At 38.4% G+C, this 22,325-nt stretch overlaps 1 protein-coding gene across 1 annotated transcript; it reads right to left on the minus strand.

Moving 5' to 3' along the window:
* Window positions 1-8: 8 nt before the first annotated feature.
* On the minus strand, window positions 9-21,462 carry LOC104461873 (desmoglein-1-like). Its single transcript, XM_010073611.1, has 17 exons — window positions 21,415-21,462; window positions 14,856-14,891; window positions 14,390-14,518; window positions 13,559-13,714; window positions 13,265-13,412; window positions 12,184-12,347; window positions 11,760-11,894; window positions 11,014-11,199; window positions 10,572-10,831; window positions 9,506-9,648; window positions 9,138-9,356; window positions 7,725-7,967; window positions 7,428-7,661; window positions 5,409-5,557; window positions 4,811-4,871; window positions 2,977-3,179; window positions 9-980 (listed from the first exon to the last, which is right to left on the minus strand). Exons 1-17 carry the CDS (start codon window positions 21,460-21,462, stop codon window positions 9-11), a joined length of 3,486 nt encoding a protein of 1,161 aa, XP_010071913.1.
* Window positions 21,463-22,325: the final 863 nt, after the last annotated feature.

Genomic DNA, 22,325 nt, shown 5'->3' on the forward strand with positions numbered 1-22,325 from the left:
CAGAGACCTTACTGACTGGAGTACTGCACAGTGCTGTACTTTGTCACTCTTCTCCGGGAGGTACCGGGAGATGCTGTGCCCATTGCCTGGCCAAGGTGACAGTCAGCGCTGAGCATCTGACCCGCACTGCTCAGGCTGCCCAGATTTGCCCCTCCTAGGCTTGTCCCCCCCAGGCTGCTCATCCCAGACCCTGACACTACTCTCTCAGTGACCACCACATTGTGAGCATTCGATAACTCTGAGGGAATATTGATTAAGCTGCCCGGCATGCCGGAGGCAGGCCTGAACACCCTTTCTGTCACCACCACATTTGATCCGTCTACCAAATCAGGAATGCTTAGAGAGGTCGGGAGACGGGAGTTAGGTGCGATTACTCTTTCCGTGACGATAACATTGGACCCGTCTGTGAGATCAGGGATATCTAGCATGCCACGCAAATCAGAGGCAGATGCAGGACCGACAACCCTTTCTGTTACAACAACGTTGGATGCACGCAGAGGGTCAACGCAAAGAGAGGGGGAGCCGGAGGTGTAGGTCTCAGTCACCGTCACGTTGCCATGGAGCAAAGGATCTGTCATCGGCCTCGGGGGCTGTATGGTTGACCCAGATGTGTAGGTGTTTTCAGTGACAACCGTTGTGGTGCCGACTGGAGGAGGCATAGGTGCAGATCCATTGACAATGATGGTGGTTCCAGGTGGTGGGAGGTTTAGATCACTTTCAGGGCTGGGAAAGGTGACGTTAACGCCTGGCCAGGGTGGGTTGACATCAGGGAAAGGTTCGATCTCTTTGCCCAGACAGATCTCTGCCAGAGTCTTAAATTTTGGTCCTAATGTATCCAAATACGTTTCATCTATATCTTCTCCAATAAAGCTGCAGCAACCCACAGAGCCAACGGGAGTACCAACTCCTTCATGATCATATATTAATAGACAGTCATTTGCCGGACGACCTTCGTCTTCATCTGCATACACAAATGCTTTCTGCAGTTTGAAAAACCAGGAAAAAAAGTAGAACAGAGTGACTTTTCATCAGGTTTTTAACCATGAAGACTCAAACCATAGTAACAGTTCCCTAACCACAGTAAGGCCCAGCTGACTTGAAAAACAGGACAGCAGCAGGAAAAATTACATCATCAATATAATCACAGCCTGGACAGAGGGGGTGGGACAGAGGGTTGGCCACAGTGAGGAAGCTTGGTGAGCCCAGAGGGGAATCCATTTTGAGCAGGATGGAAATCACTGATTTGTGATGGCCTTGGGGATCGTGGGGTGGTCAGTGCAGAGGGATCGGGCAGGAGAGAGGAGAATTTAAAGTAAGTGAGGGGTGATGTTGGAAGAAGCAGGAAAGGACAGAAGGTGAAGCCTGGGAGGGAAAGGCAGAGGGTTTGGACATTGAGATGGCCAGTAGGAGGGGTAACCAGTGGGGGCCTATGGCTGGCAGATTGTTAATACATAGTGCTCCCAGGCTAGGCAGGGAGATCACGGTCTGGGAGAAGTCCATGCTCAGGACTTCGGGACTGCTCTGTCCTCTCGTCCACTGAATCTTGTTTAGATTTTGAAATACAGCGATCCTTATATGTTAACTGACATTTTGGTGATGTATGCAATTATAGTATTTACACCTTACGTTTTATGCTAATTATGAAAATATATCCCATTGATCTATTAATCATGTAAACTCCATAGCATCTTTTTATCCCATATGTAAAGGCTAATTAATATGTTGCCAATTACAAAACTGCATATTTGTGTCACTTGAAGTTCACAAGTCTTTTAGGGAACAGAAATGGCAATTAAAGTAAGGAAGAAATTGAACTGGTGTTCACAGTTCTTTAAAGGTTAAAGTAACTTCATTAAACAAGCTGTACAGGAAGTACATGTGAACAATTTCACAAAGTTATTATATATTTATACACTGAAAAACGTGGCAAATATATACATTTGTTGGTCACTTATGAAGCAGAAATAATTTAATTGCTTGCTACACGTAGCTGCACTGTGTCCCTCAGTTTTACAAAAAGGTTATTGAGCCATTAAATCTACTCTACTAGCAGCTTAAAAGCAGTGTTACTAGTGTTGTAATTTTTCCTACTAGTACATCAGCTTTACTCTCACATGTCTGTCCTGGTTTCAGCTGAGACCGAGTTAACTTTCTTCACAGTAGCTAGTGTGAGGCTATGTTTTGGATTTGTGCTGAAGAGAAGGCTGATAACATACTGATGTTTATAGTTGCTGCCAGGACAGTCAAGGACTTTTCAGCTTCTCTGTTGTGCCAGTGTCTGCAGGTGCAGGAGAAACTGGGAGGGAGCACAGCCCAGTTACTAGCCTAGGATTCGATCTTAAGTTCAGGATCGAGACACAAATTGGCCGATGATATATTCCATATCATGCACGTCATGCCCAGTATATAGATGAAGATTTGTCCGGGAGTACTGTCTTGTCCTGGGTCAGCTCTCTTGCTCTTGGTTGTCTCCTTGTCAGTCACCCCTCTCTCAGGGTCATCTCGGTCTCTCAGACACTTGGGCAGTTATCTCTGTTCTGGGAGTGTGGTTTTGGGACTCCCTCTGCTCTGGGATTGTTGGCTGGGAACTGGCTGAGCCTTGGTCGTCGGGTGGTGGGCAGTATCACTGTGTATCACTCATTTGTATGTTTGTATATACTACTATTATCATTATAATTATCATTATCATTATTGTTATTATTAATATTATTGTAGTTTAGTTATTAAATTGTTCTTATCTCAACCCACGAGTCTCTTTTCCCTTTACCCCTTTAATTCTCTCCCCCATTCCCAGGAGGAGGAGGGTGAGCGAGCGGTTGTTGTGTTTTGCTGCCAGCAGGGTAAAACTATGTCTACATCTTGAATCATGAATGTTTCAATTTGAGTAGAGTTATTTTGCATTTCCACCATGTAACTTGTGGAGGAGAATCTAACAGTAGGCTTACAGATATAACACAAAGAAGACCAAGTAATTACCTCAGAGAAGTAGTTGTCTAGGAAGGCCATATTAACTCCTCCTTCTCGATACTCTTTTGTTCCTCCAATTGAACCTTTTGCTTCCCCTGTTCCAGAAATTCCTCCAGCTGTTCCATAACCAGTACCAGTGCCATAGCCAACACCTGTAGTTTCTTCAACACCAGAAGCTACTACTCCTCCTCCATACGTGTTTGTATATATGTCTGAAAACAGAAAAATAAAAGTTATCTTTCCTGTACTCAGTGAAAATTTACACACAATTTGCCAGTTGTTTTTACAAATAGTACAATGACACTACTGAGTTTCTAAAGGCATTTTGGACTAATTTCAGTCACAGATCCATACACACGTGGCAAACATTTAAACTGCAATAAAAATAAAGCGTGTATTAGCAGGCATCTAAGACCCTGATTCTATTCCTGAGTCTAGGCTGCATGTGTGCTTTAGAAAATCAATGATTACTTGTGTAATTGGCTGGAGAGATTCCTCTGTCTGGTGTATATATATATATGTGCAGTCACGGGATTTGCACTAGAAAATCAGATAATGCTTGTGGATATTTATGCAAATACATAAATGCATATTTATGATCATTTTTGGGGTCAAAATTGCTTTGCCTTAAACTCTTTTCTAAAAGAAAGAGCTTTGTAACTCCTTTCACATTTTCTAGTTGTTAGATTGTTAAGGGGGATTTGTGAGAAAAACAATTGATCATAATAACCAAAAGTGTTCACAATGCAGAATGAAAATGACCTTTATAATAAATTATAAAGTAATACTTACAGGATTTTATCTTCTCCAGATTATTTCATGTATGATAACGAGGAATGAGTGGTCTAAATATCAGCATGTAATACAATAATTCAGTTGCGTACAGTAGTCTTGACTATGATTATATTAAAAAGCATAGGCTAAATTATATTCTTTTTTTCATTTAATTTCATTAGTCTCAGTTTAGAGAATTTGAGCCAGGGGCTTTCACTGTAATCGTACTGGATAATGGAGATAAAGTAAATCACATGTGTAAGTCTTAAACTTTTCAACTGTCATGGCAGCAAACCTTCCTTGAGAACAAAGACTCTTAATTAATGTTTATGCCCCAAAATGTTCTCTTTTGATTTTACTGTAAGGATGAGAACATTTTTGAATAATCAATAGTCATCAGAGAAGTTGTCTTGCAGAGTGACATTTCTTCCTGTCAGAAGCTGGTGAAAATGGATCTGTGCCAGCATCCTTTCTTCCTGTTGTGGAGTAAGGAATGGGGAAAAAGAGAAAGTGGCAATGCAGAGTTTGACTTATTCTCTGTGGCCATCGAATTCCTGGGGGAACCTTCCCTCAGATGCATAAATTTATTGTGCTATGTACCAGCTTTCTGTCTAGGCTAGTGCACAAATGGTCCGCCATTAACTGGCTACTTGACAGGTCCTATTCTCCCTTGTGGGAAGCAGAACCTGGAAACTGAGAAGAACTAAACCTTTCACCACTGAGTTGTGAAAGAAAATTTCCTTATTCTGGCCTCAAGATTGGTTTCTACTAAAACTAGTGTCTTGGAAAGACCTTCTGTTCACTAGCTGGAAAAATTACCTGAGATTTGAAAGCCTTGGCAGATATTTCAAAATAAATATTTTTTTCAGAAATTTGCACAACGGCTTAAACCTCAGGTCCTTTTTTCATGCTGGAAGTCCTACTAGCATCAGTTTGACTATCTGTACATGGAGGATTGGAAGGTTTGAGATGTAGCTTAGAAACCAAAGTGCTCCTTGAATCAGAAGACTTGAAGTTCTGCAAGATAGCTTTATGACAGCACATGTAGAAACTTTTAGGATCTGCTTACCAGAGGGTTCACAAAAATCACCTCCCGCAGCTGTTGTTGGGGCAAGAATGTGTGAGACATCCTGGAAAACAACGTTTTGACTCCTTGAATTATGACTTTGAAATTCCCATATGAAGACAAAGACTTTGTGAATCACATTAAGGAATTAGCAGTCTAAACTGTTAACGATAGCTATTAATTACCAACTCCATACCAAAAAAAAAAAAAAACAAAACACAAAAACCCAGCAAACCCAACAAAAAAAGACTCCATCCAAGTTTTTTTCATTGTCAAGGTAAAAGGTGATCAGTGAAGATGGTTTGTGTTAGTTTGTCCTACTTTACACTGAAAAAGCTTGCTAGTTATTGTGTTTTGGCTGAGAGGATAGCAACACCAAACCGTTGGGCCAAACGAACTGAACACAGCTTAAAACACATAAACTACATCTGCAAATGTTAATTAAGAATCACCTTTCACATCTGCCTGGGAATTGTTGACAATACCTGGCTTCTTTTAGAAGGTGACACAATGCTATGGTCTCTTTCATGCTTCTAGTCAAATACAGTCTTTTCCATTAATATGAGTTACTGCGGGTTTCAGAAACATGGGATGTACTGACCCTGTCTTCAGGCTGTGCACCTTCTATTCCCCATGGATGAATTGCACCTTCTGTGCATTCAGGTACAGGTTCAAATCCAGTTCCAACTCCAGCTGCAGCACCAGGTCCACAGCCACAGCAGTCACTCATTGACATCAAAATTGGAATCACTTAATAGGAAAGAAACAGGAAACAGGGATTTAGGACATCTCTTCCTCACAGGAATAGCTGCTTTTTCCCAGAGGGCAGGTGCTCAAGAACTTCTGAAAATATGTCTTTTAAAATGTTTCAAACCAAGCAGCCTGCAAGTCTGGCTTTAAGAATCGTTATCTGCTTTTGGAAATTGATGTATTCGGAAATTCAGAATAATTTGTACCTTTAGAGCAAAGAGGGGGTGGAGTAGGGCTGTTACGCCAAATTTATGCCTATCCACCTGGGAACAGACTTTGATCTATCTCAGCTGAATGAATGAATGTTGCACACATATGAAAATTAAACAAACAGAACCAGTCTTGCCATGTATAGCATTCAATGATATTAATTCTTGATATACAAGCATATGTTTGTCTCTTCAGATATTGTAATTGAAAAGAAATACACGTTAGCAACAATAGACACATGAGAATCAGTGGAGAGATATACATCTGGATACAGTGAACTTTGTCTAAGGCTCCAGTTGTGTTTTTCACATCACATATACATAATGCTTGATTTGAAAAGCAATAGAAGCAAACCCCAAACCCCAGTTTTAACAAATGAGTGAGTCAAGTTTTCCAGTGTGCTGTATTATTCAAGAGCTAAGTGCTGGAAATTGATGAATGCCTTAAACACTAACATTGAAAACATGGCTCATTTTAGAAAGGTACTGCAATATTACTTTTGGCTGCCTTTAGGTACTTAACCTAGATGGCTAAATTAGTAACCTCGTATCACTGCAGGGGGAGTGGAGAGACACAGTTGCCTACACCAGACTAAGCAGAGCATCTAAAACTCTCAGTTTAACGTCAAAGTGAACTGAAGAGAAAAAGGGAAAGGGCTATACAGCATACAAAGTGCTACCTCACACTGCACGACTGAGGACATATTTACTCTGGACTAGCAACTAGGAGAGATTTCCAAAGGCAGAAAGACAGTCTGTCCTGTAACATTAACCTCCTGGAAACTACAAACAAAGAAGCCTTTTGCAGCTCTAAAATTTTGTATTTGTTGATTCCTACTAATCAAAGGTCAAGCTCCCAAACAAATATCCCTCCTCAAAAAATCGGTGGAAAAATCTGTTTCCTCTGGTTTTGTAGTCAGTATTTCCACATTGCAAAATTTTAGATGTTGATTGCTTGATGCCCAGGCCACGAAGGAAAGACGATCACATCGGATTGTGATGGTCTGAGAAGTAATTGCTTGCATAAAGTCTAACATAACCCTGAAACTAATATTTCTTCAAAAATTCTAAGACATATGAGTGAATGATCTGTTTTGATCCTGTTATCACAAATGCTACTTGTTTGTAACAGATGTAATGTTTGGCAGCAATAGCCAAAATGTTCGCAATATAAGATGCTTATATTTATTGTTCTACTACTGAAATCTGGCTTTGAGTTCAAAGGAAGCTTGTTCTTTAAATATTTTCATGCCCAACTTGGAGCTGATACTTGTTCATTTAATGAAATAATATAACAGAAGTACGAATTACAAAATTTAAGTTGTAAGTGACAGGGATAGCTCTTGTCCAAAACCTTCTGAATTTTCTACAAAATATTTTTACCCTATCTGATAGTCTGAGAACTGGATAACATCTTAGGAAAAAGAACTCTAAGTCCTAGAAAGGAAATAATAATTTCTGAATGAAATATGAATGTACATATGTAGAATATAGAACATATAGAAGTTCTTATAACTTAAAAGACAATTTTTTGTCTGTCAAATGGCCCATGGGAGCCAACAGGTTAACAACCAACCAGAAAAGTCACTGTACTTTAGAAAAATAAAAAACCCCTACATTTCAGAAAATTGATAATATTGTTCTCTTAATTTTGTACTTACAAACAAATATTAATCCACCAAGGAACATCAGACCAATGGCAGAAGCGCTCAGTGTGGTGGAAGCTGGGGCATATCTGCCATAACTTCCATCTCCACCATAAGTATCATCAGTGGTTCCAGTAAATCCTTCGTCACTTTCACCATATCCACCAGTGTAACCCTGCCAGTCTGTGTGGTCCTCAGTTTCACCTCCTTCAGGTCTAAACCCACCACCACCTTCTTGTTCTGTTCCTTCTCCACCTCCCTGGAATTCTCCACCACCACCAGCACCACCAGCACCACCAGCAGCACCACCACCAGCACCACCACCAGCACTACTACCAGCACCACCACCAGCGGCACCACCAGCAGCACCACCACCACCAATAATAATTATTTGTGTGGCCCCTCTGGTGCAGTAATTACGACTATCACACTGACAAGCTTGCACAGGAATTATATATGGTTGAGGGCAGCTTCGGCCTTGGCTATCTCTTACACTGACATAGATCCTATAACTGTAAAAGTCAATGTTCGGACTCACTAGTTCTGCAGAGGAGGCTTTGGGGAAAGAAGAAAAAGAGAAAAATATTTAGATTAAGGTACTGACTATAAATACTGGACAAATCTATGATTTTTGTGAATAATGTTCGTAGAACAGAAGGAAAACTAAGTGATCCTATTCTAAGATCTTCAGTTACTTATGCATCTACAGTACTTATTCAAAGCTGAAACTTATGATATTCATCTATGCTAGCTTTTTCTTTTGGGAAACGTAAGTCAGATCAGGCTAGTCATCACTTTTTAACCTGAGATATATAAAAGGGGGTGAACACTTTTATATCTACTGCTGCTTTTTCTGATTTTTATTTGCAAAAAAATTTTGCAAGTTTTCTACATTTTTTTTTCTGTCGCAAGGATTTCACATGTGTTTTCCAAAATTTTTTTCACTAAAGTATTTAAAGTTACACATTTGCATCTGTTTAGGACAAATAGGAGACACAAGAGTAGTTGCAATTGTGATATTTAACATTTAACATAGTCTTCCATGTATACAGTAAGTTATGCAAATTCTGCCATTGAGTAATTATGAAATTTGTTTAATTCATTAGTTTATTATGTCCTATTGGTGGAACCTAGAAAAGCTCCACTGGGCACTGAATAAAACATTTTTCCAAGAAATAAAAGCAAGTACAATTTGTACAATAAATTGCAAAAGTTGTAATTTTCATTTACCATTTTAATATGCCTCTCATTAAAGTAAAGCTCAGCCAACTAATAACTTTATACTCAAACAAATTTGAGAGTTTTGTCATATGCTTAGAATTTTTTGGTAACATAGAAATAAGAAGGTATCAAATTGCTCCTTTTGAATTACCTCATTAGGTTTAGACCAATAGAGGTGCTTAGCATAGCTACACTCGAGTAAGGTACAGTTTTGCTGCTCTATTTTTATCAGTATATTTTTAGTTTCCTTTAAAAGATAACTAGATAAAACACATGTAAGCGTTCTGATTCTAATTCTAATATGATTTATACACACATATATATATATATTGAAATTCAGAGCAATTTCTTGGATTCAGGTGAGCATAAAATCACATTTAAGTGAGATTATAATAGATTCTAATAGCTGTTTTGTTTGTTATTAAAAGGTTATCCTAATCTGATATCTTTAGATAAGAGTTTATTACTATGATTCATTCTGTTATAAAATGTAGCTTAATTTACCATTTATTGATCTGATAATCCATGTAGTTTGAGGTTCACCATGTATGCTGAATGTAAAAGGGGCACCATATTGATCACCATTCATATTCTTTGCTGTGATAACCACTGATGGGGACTGCATACATACTTTCCTTAATTCAGTATTAATAGTTGGGCAGTTGTCACTGATGTCTTGTATTGAAAGCACAATGGTGCCAGTAGCAGTATATCGAGGAACCCCTGTAAAAAGAAGGTATTTGTGGTCAGGAGGGAATATTTATACTATAAATAGTGCAGTTCAGGTGGGAAATTTAGGAACAGGGAAAAACATTGAGAGAAATTTGGAACAAAGAAAGTTTTGGTTCAGAAAACTTAGTCTCTTTTCTTACCTCTAGTGATAGCCAGAACTTCTGCTCTGTACTGCCCATTGACTACATAGACTGATTCCCAGTCAACAACTTTGTTCAGTGTGATTTCACCAGTGTTTTGATTGATTCTGAACCAGGCACCTGGATCACGTCCTATACTATACCTGTATTTGGTAAAGTAAAAATACTCAGCGTTATGTAGTGAATATAGGTATTACATATTTATTTTTGCAAATAGTATTTGTCACTTTGGAAAATTTTTTTTAGGCTGTGCTAGGTCCTATTGCATTTCACCGTGTTCAGGCAAAATTCCTGTAGACTTCCAAAGATGTAGACCAGAAAAATAATTAGGAACAAAGTAAATGCATAGAAATCCATTATATTTTGAAAGTGGTATCATAGTCTAAAGGTAAAATCTTTCTAGACTTTGTAAACCTTTACTAGGACCCTTGCTGATATCAGTAGTTAAATTCACAGCTCTTCCTATAGCATTCTACAGTTGTATTTGCTAACATATTTCTCTGTTTTACGAAAACTTCTCAAACCTTTGTTAATTGGATGTATTTATTTCTACATATATTAAAAAGCAAATTATGGTCGTATTAATTGTCATTAATTTCAGCAGAAATAACAGTCAAATTTTTTTTTTCTTTTTTACTACAGAATGAGCTGGTGGTGAACTCTTCTATTTTGTTTGTATAATATTGCTCATTATTGGGGTTTTCTGCTTGCTTTTTTAGAGATGCTAACAAATTCTCTATTTGTAGCAAATATTTCAAATGTTGCAAGTAAAATATTCTTAGGTTGGGTTATAAAAAAAATCTGTTCTGATGTGTTTAAGTTACAGCCTATTAGAAATTTTTTTTTTCTTGTGCACAAGGCTAAGGAGAGTAGGTCAGGAAACAAAAGCAAACAGCACAAAAATGGGCTGAAGAATACACTATTCCATTGCTATTATTCTATTGCTAATCCACTAACATTTTAATGTTGTTTTTTAAAGCACCCTTAAAAATACCAATTCCTCACCCATTGAAATCTCAATTAAAAGAATTATTCCATCCAGGAGTTTAAGCAGAGTAGAGCTTACACAACATTAGATGCAATAGCTCCCGTGTCCTCATCAATGGCTGTGTATTTTCCCACAAAAGTATTAACTCCTGCCCTTCCTGGTACAGAAAAAACAGCTGAAGATGGATGAAATCTCGGCGGTTCAATCACATTTTGTACTTCTATTGTGAGGGGTGTTCCAAACATTTGGTAGTCACGTGCAACAGAGTGGTGGAAGGCAGCTACGTTCCTGACACCAATAACCAGTGAGTGAGTGGGGACATGTTCATAATTCAGTTCCTAAAAGATAAACCACACAGAACTAGGTAATAAAAGTTCCTTTAATTTTATTTAAATGTATTCTATTTTAAAGTGTTGAGTGACAGTGTTTTTACTACCTGTTTAAATTTGTTAACAATTAATTAAAACTATTTTTATTATGATGATTATTTCAACAGTTGAATCACAGCACTTATACATACCTTAATTACTCTAACGATGCCTTGATTTGTAGCTCTATCTGTAACAATTTCAAACCAGTTATCTTCGTTACCAGATATAAAGAAAAACTCTGCTAACCAATTGTCTGTAAACTCTTCGTCAGCATCCAGAGCTTGTATTCTTAGCAGTTCTGAACTGAGCGAATTTTCTGAAATACTTGCTGAAAACTGCAATGACAGATAAATACCTATTAGCAAGCACTAAAACACGTAATGTGAGGAAAACACATCTAGCTGCAGAGATGCTTTTGAAGGATGTCCTGCCCACAGTCCATGCCAATTTAGTAAAAATCCTGTGTTCTGGGTAAATTGTGATTCTGCTTGCAGATCTGAAGAGCTCTATCACCTCAAGTGTTTGCAGAGGCAGTTTAGAGGAAATGGATTTGTGCTTTCTATAAGAATAGATCATACAAAGGTTGGGTTAATCTATGTAATCTGGTTGTGTTGCATGGGGCTGGGCACCTGAATGACCAGAGTTCTCAGAATACAGAGAAGTTAGTGTCAGGATTGACTTCTCTGAATACAAAAATAATCTGTGTGTATGTTACCAGAATTGGTGCACGAGCGATGGATTGGATTTTGAGCACGCTTCAAGGAAACAACCCTGTTAATCGACTGGAGCCTTCAAACGTGAAAGCACTCTATGGGCTAGTAAGGGCTGTGTTATCAACTGGGCTTTTGAACCAGGTTTTAAACCAGTGATGTTGCTTTTGGTATTAAAAACTTACAGAGCTTTGAGCAAGAGTTGGGAAGTTGTCATTGACGTCAATAACTTTAACGTTACAGCTGCAAAGGGATGATATTCCATCTGCAGCTCCATCCCGGTCTGATGCCTTCACAACAAGAGTGTAGCTACTATGTTGCTGTCACAGAAAGAGAAACGAGCATGTTAGAAGGACCACCTGGACGTTTTAAACATTACAAATACTCATGTCTTGCTACTGTTTCCTAATGCAGGAATTTGCCTCAGACATTTTACTGTAACATACAGAAAAAAATGCATTTCTCCCTCAGTTTTTGTAAAAAACACACCTTTGTCTTTTTCTTTCTTTTTTTTTTTTTTTTTTTTTTTTCTACTCTCATAACACATATACACCATATTTCATAATACTGCAGCGTCATGTTATTTAACTTTGGAAAGGGAAATGTTACCTCTCTGTCAAGATAATTTGCAAGATGGAGTTCTCCAGTATATTTATTCATAATAAACATGGGCGGACCTGAAGGTTCTTGACTCTCTATCTTGAAGGCAATTTTAGAATTCAAGTGATTAGGTTCATCTGCATCTGTTGCAATTATTTTCATTACCAGTGTGTCTAAAAACAAAAAATAGTAATTGAAAAAACAAATCAAAAAATCTGTTTTGTTCCCGCAAACAACTCATCAAGAGAACACTAAATCTTGGTGTATAAAAAGGATAGAATGGTATTTATTCATTGACATTTACAAAGAAAAACAAAAGTTTAGTTTTGCTGTACTGTTTCTGACTGAATGTTAACGACTTTAAAAGGCATTAAAAATAGAGGTTAGATGGGGTAATGCAAATTTTCACTGAACTTCTTTAAGTCACCATAGGGACTATGTAGAAACAGTAAGTACTGAGCTTGTAGATATTCGTGTAAGAAATCTCCACAGTTTTAAATGAGAATTTCTAGAAGGCAGAAAACGAGCGTTAGGCACCATTGCCTCAGTGCTATTTGCATGTCTAATGTTGATTGCTGTACGCTTGTTTAAAAAAAAAATTAGTAGTTTAAGTAAGGGTTTATTTAGTAATATTCTACTAAAACTGCAATACTCAGGCTAAAAATACAAATATTCAAAACAGAAAAAATGGACAAAAATTTTTATATACCCTCAAAGGAAATAAGTATAGGTGTAATGGTAATTTTTTTATTTATTTTTTTTTTTTTAATGAGAAGGAATGGACTGATTTATTTTAAATTTTCACATTTGAAATAATTTGCATGATGGTAGGGTTAGAAACTGGAACGTTCAGCATTCATGTGTGGGAAGAAAGAGGGAAGGAAGCATCACTGCTTAATTTTAAGCAATGAGCTTGGGCCCTGGCTCGACTAGCACTTGGAGAAGCATCTGCTGCTCCTTGCTCTGCAGTAGCCCTGGCCAATACATGTCATTGTCTAAGAAAAAGTGGCATGAACACCCCAGGTTTATATTAACTGTATTCTGGGAGCTTCACTTACTATACCATAACAGGTGTAACATAGTTACTTACTGTCCATACTGCTTTCTTCAATAGATCCTGTAAATACAGCTTGTGAAAATACAGGAGGGTTATCATTTATATCCAGAACTCTGACTCGAAGTTCAAGAGGTGGTTCCAAATCTGCACCCGTCACTGAGTGTTTAGCAAAGCAACGTATCTAGAAAAAGAGATTTACTCACTTTAAAACCAAAAGTGAAGTAAGCAAAGTAACAATCTGAAACAAATGAATTTGTCTCCTTCTGCTCTCCCTGTCCCACCCTGGATCCATCATTATAAAGATAAAAGAAAAAGGAGAGTACTTACAACAAATACTGGTGTTACTTCCCTGTCCACTATTGATGTTATATTAATTTCTCCTGTTCTTGGGTTAACAACAAATATTCCATAGGGGGCACGGTCAATTCCAACTCCAGAGATGCTGTAGGTGATTGGATTGTTTTCTTCACAATCTGATCGGATCTACAATAATAGATAATAATTTATGCCAGTTTGCTGAGGGCACCTGCAGGACTTTTTCTCCTATTATTAGTTTCTGTAAAAAATTCTATAACATTTCAGTTTCTCAATCACATATCACAAGGTTCAAGTGACAGAACTAATGGAAGGCTCTTCTACAAAATAGTCAGCCTAGAGATCCATGTTGCCTTGCGTGCTGGACAGGTTTTATATTTCTCTTAAATCTTCTGGCAGGGAAGTGGAAAGAGAAACTTCCACTGTGGCTGGACCTCAGTAAGGGTACAGTCATGGTAAGAGGATAGGAAGACATCTTCTTTGCTCTGTTGCCCGCAGAAGTCATGCACTGTTCTTGAGCTTCTGCTGAGGGGTTTCTCAGAGTGAGAGAGAAAAGAAAAATATTCTAACAGATACTGCTCATGAAGAGACTGTGGTTGGAGCTGTTTAGGAAGTAGACTGATGGCAACGTTCTAGGAAGCCTTTGGTCATTCCTCAGCAGACTCCTGGGTTCACCTTATGAGACTGTCTCAGCAGAGCTGGAAATATTGCATCATCTTTCTTTCATTCTACATTCCTTGCTTTGACTACTCTAAGCAAATATACCTTTAAATCTCTCTGCTTTTGTCAACCTGTCTTTAGAAAAACTTGTCAATGAGCACTTTTGTTTTTATTTCTACTTACTCTGGCTATTGGATTCCTTTTAGAATTATCTTCTCCTTCTCTACAAGCTGCAGCAAATTTGATCCATTCACGTTTTTGTCTTCTGAAGGTTTTCCATCTTGCCGTTCCATTTTCATTCCATTCTTTTACCTTTGACAGAGAGTTCCAGTATCATATGACCAGTAACCTCAATCCATTGTAAATTAATACAGACATTTTGAATTTCCAGCAACAACGAGAAAAGGGATTTTTATAGATCATGTACTTTTTCATGCCTGTGAGTCCCAAACTCTTAACACTGTACACGTTTACTTTAAAATTATTCCTGTGTATGAGAGGGTGAGCAGGTTATTACCTGCAAGTGTTTAATATTTAAATATGTTTTCAATCTTCGAGTTCAGAAATGTCTTAGTTCAGTATTTTCCACTTCATTTTTGCATTAGTTACATTTGATCAGAAAATCAGTTTCTAAAGAAATATGTATTACCTCTACATGAAATCCTGTGATGAAATCCGGGAGTACCTGCAAGAAAAATATGAAGATTGGCAAATAAAAATGCAGGACAAAATGCAGAAAGCAAAACCCAACCGACATGCCTTGCTATGCTGCAGTACTGGAGCAGTACTTTTCTCAAGTCTATTGCAGTAACCTATCTAGGTAGTATCTACAGGCTTTCCGTAAATGACTTTGTGCAGTTCATTTTTTTCTGTATCCATCACTTGAATTCCTTGAGAGTTAACACCTTCAAAATTAATTCTGTCTTTCAAGGCAGAACTTTGAGTTTGAATGAATGTGTCATAGCAAATTCCAAGTTATACCTCCATCAAAATACAACTTTCACACAAATTTTTAGGTTGTAACACCTTAGCTGAAGAGAGAGGTGATTTCAGGAGTTGTTATTTAAAAGGTATGCCTAGGAAACTAGAAAAGGAGTATTTATTTATTCTAAAGAGTTTATTCTTTACTGCTTCTTATTAAAAAGTCCACAGTAGACCTGGAGTACTTCACCATGTAGTTTAACCAAAAAGAACCGAGGCTGAAGAGATTCAGTGTAAGATGGAAAGCCAATGGCAGTCTTCAGGCAGATTTTCCTGGAGTGCAGTGGGCTTTCATATGAAGTCTAACTATGCAACCAAAGTCTTGAGTAAATAAAGGTGGGAGGATCAGATGCAATTTGTAATTACTCTAAAATTAAAATTCAAATAATAGAGAATCCTCAGTTTCTTGATTAGAGCAATTTAAACGAAGTCACAGTTTAATTAACCTTGTTCCTAAATAAGGTGTGAAAATGAAGTTCACTTGGTGAATGTACCTCTTCAGAGCACTTCTTTTGGGTTTAGGACCTGCCTCTCCTCTCTTTAGATGATAAAGGGTGAAGAATATGGGATTTGCAGGACTGGATGCTTGCTTCATTCATCATTGGGAGAAACAAAATATCCAGGTGACTCAAAAAGTGTTGCAGAGTTTTTATTTTCTCACCAAATGTGGTTAACAGCTGTAGTTATCAGTTTTCCACTTTCCTTATCATTTCTAATACTGTTCAGTAGGTTTTTTTATGTGTCTGACACATTTTATCTGGTGGGTATATGTCAGTTATACTTGTATAAAATCTGTAACAATCTTTTTCTCTGTGGTGGATTTACCTCATGGGACTTGCCTCACTTCAAATTTATTGCATTGTTCTGTCAAGGCTGGAAGACAGGCACAGACTTTTTTTCACTTCCTTCACGTTAAAACAACCTCTTACATGCAACAGATTAATGAACAGCAGCTTCACCCTCCCTCCTCTCTCTTCCCCCTTGTCCCCATTTACCTGTATGCCACAAGAGGTCCACCAAGAGGTCATTTACCGAGCCATGTCTCCAATGATCTGATCTTGCCCAGAACATTCCCTGAGACCTCAGCACATAATGGCTGCCTTAATCTGCTTCTAAATGAGGGAATTTAGATCTGCCCATTAGGTGTGCATATACCTTGAAATTTAACAGACTATTCATGGAATAAGGATTTTTTTTCTTGTTTCTTTGAGCAAGCTATTGACAGGTTGAGAAAAGTACAATAATTACAAATATGTTCATATTGTGCTAAGGACATCAATACATCTTTTAATCTGAGTTTATGTCTTGGTGACTAAATCTTCAGCTGCAGAATGATGTTCAAATGTGTGTGTAGACTTCACTCATCTCAGAGAAGGGACAACATCAGACTCCATTTAAACTGTGGGATTTTTTCACCCCAGTGGGAGCTCAGGCCTCTCCTTTTATAATCCGCCTTGGAGCTGGGGGAAACATGGGAGAGCAGAAGGGCAGTTTACACCCTCACCAGAGAAGCTGAGTGATGAAGTCCGCCAGAAATAGCAGTGACTCAACATCTCTTATCAGTTGATCCCACAGGCAGAGCAGAGCCTCCTTTGGTGAGTACAGCGAAATACTCCCCACCCTTAGGCTGAAATCCCTTTGGCATGCCAGCAATTGTCTTGACCCAGAAAAGGATGGGTATACACCTCCCAGTGCAATGTTAGTGAGTCTTGTCTACCGTCTGCATCCTGTGGCCTATTCTGTTGTTTGCCAGTGAAACTAACACCTCACGCCCAGCCACATCACTCTCATACTCCGCAGGCCTAACTGACAAACTGTGTCCAGTATCTCTGAAACAAGAATTATGCGTTCTTTAAGGACATGAATATGCATAAAACACTTGATTTCAGCCTATAGGGAGTTCTGATTTCAAGCAGTGGAGAATATACATTTTGCACTGGAGTTTCCCCCTCTGTTTTTGAGCACCAGTAATGGCAATGTCAGGGATTTGCTCATCAGTAATGCTGACGGTTGTCAATTTAGGCCCTGTATTTTCACACTTGTCCCATGCTAACTAAGGAAAAACCCATTCAGCTCTGTGTTGCTAATGAAAGACCTTGAAAGAAGTCTTGATGATTTTGAATCCAGAGTCCTTAATACTGCTTGGGATATTATTTGAAAAGGCTGATCTGATGAACTTGATGTTTATGTTCATTATGTCTCTCTCAGTTACTTCCGTGTAACAGGAAGGAAGGCAGGCAAACACTAGACAAAATTGTGTAGTTTGTCAGCTAAACCTCAGCAATTCTGGAGTGACATCTACCCAACTTGATCCAGGGATGGAGGTTCCTCTGACTCCCCAGCTAATGCTTTCTGGTTGTCCACTGTCACCAGCAGTTAGAAGGCTCCCCCACCCCTGTTGTCTATTTCAATATCTCTCTGCGATGTAAACCCTTTTTTTTCTGGTGCTATTTCCAGCTGAGAAGTACTATCTCCTAGCAGCTAACTCCAGCATACCTCTAGGTAGTGAACAAATTTCCCTTTTAAACTAGTATCAGAGTACAGTACTTTCCATAGATTCAGTGATAAACAGTAATTGAAGCAATAGGAGCCACTGGAATGTGTGGGATTCCTCCTGAGGACCTTGGGGTAGATGATATCCAAATTTGCTGTCCTGTTAGTCTCTGAGAGGCTGTTAAAAAGTGGAAACTCTGCAGAGAAGCTGGAGGGTCATTGCATAAGCTGTGTCTGGTTTGGGTGGGGAGAGGTGCAGGCAGGAAACATGTTTCTGGTGGCTGCCATTTGCACAGCAGCCTGTCTGAAAGCTTCTCTTACAATGATACAGAGCTTGAACCTTGTGTCCAAAATGACACCTTAGAGTCACACTGGAGTTATTCTGGATGTATTTTAATGTAACTGGGAACAGAATTAGGCCCATAGGATGTGTATAGTCCTTTGCACTTTCAAAGCAATTTACAAACAAGAATTAACTAATCATTAATTGACTGCCAAGCCATATTATATGCAATTATGGAATCCTCCCTCCTCCCTCCTCTACCTACTCAAATCTAAGTGACTGAACACGCCTTTCACATCTTCCCAGCATTATTCATTTTGATCTGCTTGTCTCTCTTTGAAGACAACAGCGGTATTGTTATTGGCCTGGATGGGAGGAGTGCTGAGAACTCACACAGATTGTATTAGTCATCAGGGTGCCATGGTAGCTCTGGCTGTGTCAGCGTTTTGGGACTTTTAAGTCTTTCTTACTCAGCCAAAGCTCTGACTAGTAAAGAGTTGAAATAACAAACCCTTTCCTTTACTCATTCTGCATCTCTTTAAAAAAATGATAAATCGCTGCATATGAAATAATGAGAAGCAGATTTGAAACATAAACCAAAACCTCGTATTTTAAAAAGAAGCCATTTGATAACTTCTAAATTGAAACATTAATGTGTTTTTTTTCTGTACTTTTCATTTTAGCAGGTCACTAACGAATATGCTTCTTCCAATTTAAAGGGGAAGATTTTCAGGGTGATTCCTCTGGCATGCTGTTTCCTAATTCTGCAGAAGTCAGGGGTTTCTATTGCATCCTGTGTAGGCAACTGACATCAATATTTCATGTTGCACCCAGGATGGAGAATCCATGGCTATTTCAGCAGAAGTATGACAATGCTCTTGTCAGTCAGAATAATACATTCCAAAGTTCTATTTATTTTATAAGAAGAACTGACCACTTTGGGGAAGTTTCCACTGAGATTGCTTCTGTTCTGCTGAGTCATACAGATATAATGAATTTCCATAACATCCCATAACAATTCAAATTTGTGTTTTTCAAATTAGTCATGCTAAGTCTCCTCAATAAAACTCCTCAATAAAACCTGAATTCTGATATGGCTTAGAGTGCTCTAGCTGCAAATGCATGCTTGCTTAGGGGCCATTTTTACTTAGGAATGTAAAACTGCAGACTCAAGAACCTAATCTTGGGTGATAATTCCAGGATGCAGAATTGCTTTAGTCTCTAGTTCTACAACGAAATCATTCATCAGAAGAGCCTGCAGGTTCCGGACTACACCCTGGCAGATGTTTTGTATGCATATGCAAGGAGAGGATTTGGCCTCTTAATATTTTTATGTGCAACCAAGTTACGAGCAGGAGGTGTAACCGTAGCTTAAAAACTTGCGGGGGGGAGGGGGGAAAGAAGCATAGATAACACATGGGAAAATGTAGCCAGACAAAAGTGCATTTAAGAGATGTGGTGAATTTACATTCTGTCACATGATAGCTGGCAGGAGAAGAGTCATACCTGATCAAACAGGCTATTTCCATAAAACGTGTCTGTGCAAGTATCACAAACAGAACTCCCTTACTCATGAGAATAACACCTTTGAAGTCATGTGAGCAAGGGTTGCAGAATCAGTCCCACCAATGGCGAAATGCATATAGAAAATTATTAGTTTCGGGGCTGGTAAGTTTTCTTTTTTTGAAAGTGTAGCAGTGTACTAAAAAAATGTACAACTCCACAGCAATTTTATTTGATAAAAATTACTAACAACATACTAGCCAGACACAGACAGGTAGTTTTAATGAAAAATTAATCAAGCTGAAAAGCAAGACTGTTTATTAGAATACACTAAAATTGGATACATAATTTCAAATTTATTTAATATCTACAGTTTGTCTGTCAGCTTTCTATAAAGTGCTGAAAAATGCTATTGAGCTGTACAGACCACCATGAACACTGCTGTGCAGAAGGACACACAATAAGAACAACAGTTGTTTCCTCTGAACAGTACAAGTTCAAATATTAGATAGCCATCAAAATGTAATGGCAGTTTTCACAATTGCTCCTTTTTCCTGGCCTAACACATATCCAGCATCAGTCACAATTGTAACAATAATATACTGAAAAAAAATAATAAATGGAGAGAAGATAAAGCAGTAAAATCTCTTTTGAATGGATAGATCTTAGATACAGTATAGTCGACTTTTTTTGAACTTCCACACAGCAGGAGTATGCGTCATTAGGTAACTGAGTAAAACGAATAGTCACTACAGCTACATGAAAATTTGGAAGAGTTAGTGTGGTGTGTAACATGCCAATCTCAGAGACCTCTCACTGCCTCAAACAAGCAGAAACTCATCCCAACCATAACTTGCTTTTGCCAAATTTTGTCTTCGCTTGGCAGTTCCCCTGTGTTTGTTAGTTTTACATTACTGACTGCAGAGCTGTCACCTAAAATTAAGGAATTACCTTTCCAAAGTAAATCTTAGGATTTCCTATTCTAGAACCACAAACACTTTTCCCCTGACAATAACATTTCTAGAGAAGTCAGTAACAAGAAATTTACAAACATTTACACTTACTAACTATAATACTACTCTTTTCAATCTTCAGGGCCTTAAACCTCTACCTAATTTTAGAAGAGCAGCACAGATGAGTAAAAATAATCCACGCAAAAATCAGACTGTATGAGTAGAAGGGCCTCCGTAATTCTTTTAAGTCCTTTCTGGGTAACTTCCGTGCCTTGATGGACACATTGTACAACTGTGCCACTTGAGCTTAGCCACAACTTCCCTTTCACAGTGAGAAAACAAACCCAAAGAGCGACACTTTCATCATGCGTTCACTTGCTCAGCACATGGCGGCTCAGACAGTAATGTGCTACAAGACAGGGATTCTTTGTCATATGAAATAATAGGCCAAGTCCTGAGTTTTACTCAGCTAAGGTCTTCACTAAATTTCATGTTTTTCTCTTGAATACAGCCATAGGATTTGGTCAGCTCTGAAGCACTTTTACTAGTCAGTTTAGAAAAATAGATTTGCTCTTCATATTCCCTAAACTGATGGAAAAAATAAAGACCTAGAATCAAATGATATCCAGCCAAGTTATTAGGATTTTTATAATGATGATTTTTATTAACAACAGTGACTCTTTAAATAGTAGCCACAGACAACATTCACCTGAAAATTCATGCATTAACCATGCAAAGTCATGTACTGAACATCAACAGACTGCAGAAAGTAAAAATCGAAAGAAACATTTGTCAGCATTTAATTAAAAACTAAACTATTTGTCTAGAATCTTCAGAAGTGCAGTTTAAAATAAGCACAGCTTTGGTTTTTATGATAAATGTCACAAGATTTTTTTGGGGGGGTAGTTTACACTGCATAATGTAATGCTCCTCTGGGGAAGACTCAGCTGGCACAATGACAGAGTTTACAAATATTGTTTTAAAATCCGACTTACCAATAAAAGGAACAGAAAAGCAGCCGTTCGGTGAGGGAGCAAATCCATTGCATCTGACTTCTCGGATACAAGTCCAACTGAGTTACGGTTACAAGCCTGTTCTTTTTCCCCTCCCCCCCCCCAACTCTGGTGTCTATTTAAAAAGACACTCAGTAAGGTGTCCTTATACTCAGCCCTTCAAGGTGTCTCTGCCTCCCTCTGAAGGAAGCACTGAAGATGCTGTTTAACAGAGTGTCTTTCCCCACCCCAAAATTCTGGGCTGGTCTCACCTGAAATGCTTGACAACATCATTATTGCTTGCAGGTAAAAGCTAAGAGACACACCTTAATTCTTATTGCACTGAAACCCTTTGTTGGATGCAAAAGGGTATGGTTTAAATACAGAAGGCGAGCTTCGCTTGGAAGATACCGAGCGATTTATAAATTGCTCACAACATAAGGAATCATTAAAATGTTAACTTATCTTTGCTTTGAATGCAATTGCCAGTTTTCTTCTTGCACCAAGTATAATAGAAGAACTTAATGAATATTACTGTAAGGAATATGAACTTTAAGAAATGATTAGTTTGAATTAAAATATAAGTCGATTTGTTTACTTCCAGGCACAACGAAGTCAGTTCCGGCGCATTGTTCATAGAAGTGCAGCACTCAGAGCAGGATGGATGGGGTTGTCATTAAAGAGGTAACATATCACTTTGGGGAAAAAAATAGTGTTTTATTCATTAGGCCACAAGAACATCTGAAGCAGAGGAAGGAGATTTTCTGCTTTCACCAACTGCAAAGCCTCCTCATGCCGTACCTTTCCTTTCCTATGGGTTGTGCTCTTGCTGACATGGTGGAGAGGCAGATGTACACACGTCCCATGCCAGAGAAACCGGAGAGCTGCTCAAATGAACAAGTAAAAGAGGAAAG

The sequence above is a fragment of the Pterocles gutturalis genome, unplaced genomic scaffold, assembly GCF_000699245.1.
Source record: "Pterocles gutturalis isolate BGI_N339 unplaced genomic scaffold, ASM69924v1 scaffold26732, whole genome shotgun sequence".
Taxonomy (NCBI): Eukaryota; Metazoa; Chordata; class Aves; order Pterocliformes; family Pteroclidae; genus Pterocles; species Pterocles gutturalis.

What these genes read in the sequence shown, in the direction of transcription:
- LOC104461873 (XM_010073611.1), bottom strand. Translation starts at nt 21,462, where the DNA reads ATGGATTTGCTCCCTCACCGAACGGCTGCTTTTCTGTTCCTTTTATTG. An exon ending in CAACTCTTGCTCAAAGCTCT is followed by an intron (nt 11,200 to 11,759) that starts GTAAGTTTTTAA and finishes CTGTCATTGCAG; the next exon opens with TTTTCAGCAAGTATTTCAGA. An exon ending in TGATTTTTGTGAACCCTCTG is followed by an intron (nt 3,180 to 4,810) that starts GTAAGCAGATCC and finishes TTCTGTTTTCAG; the next exon opens with ACATATATACAAACACGTAT.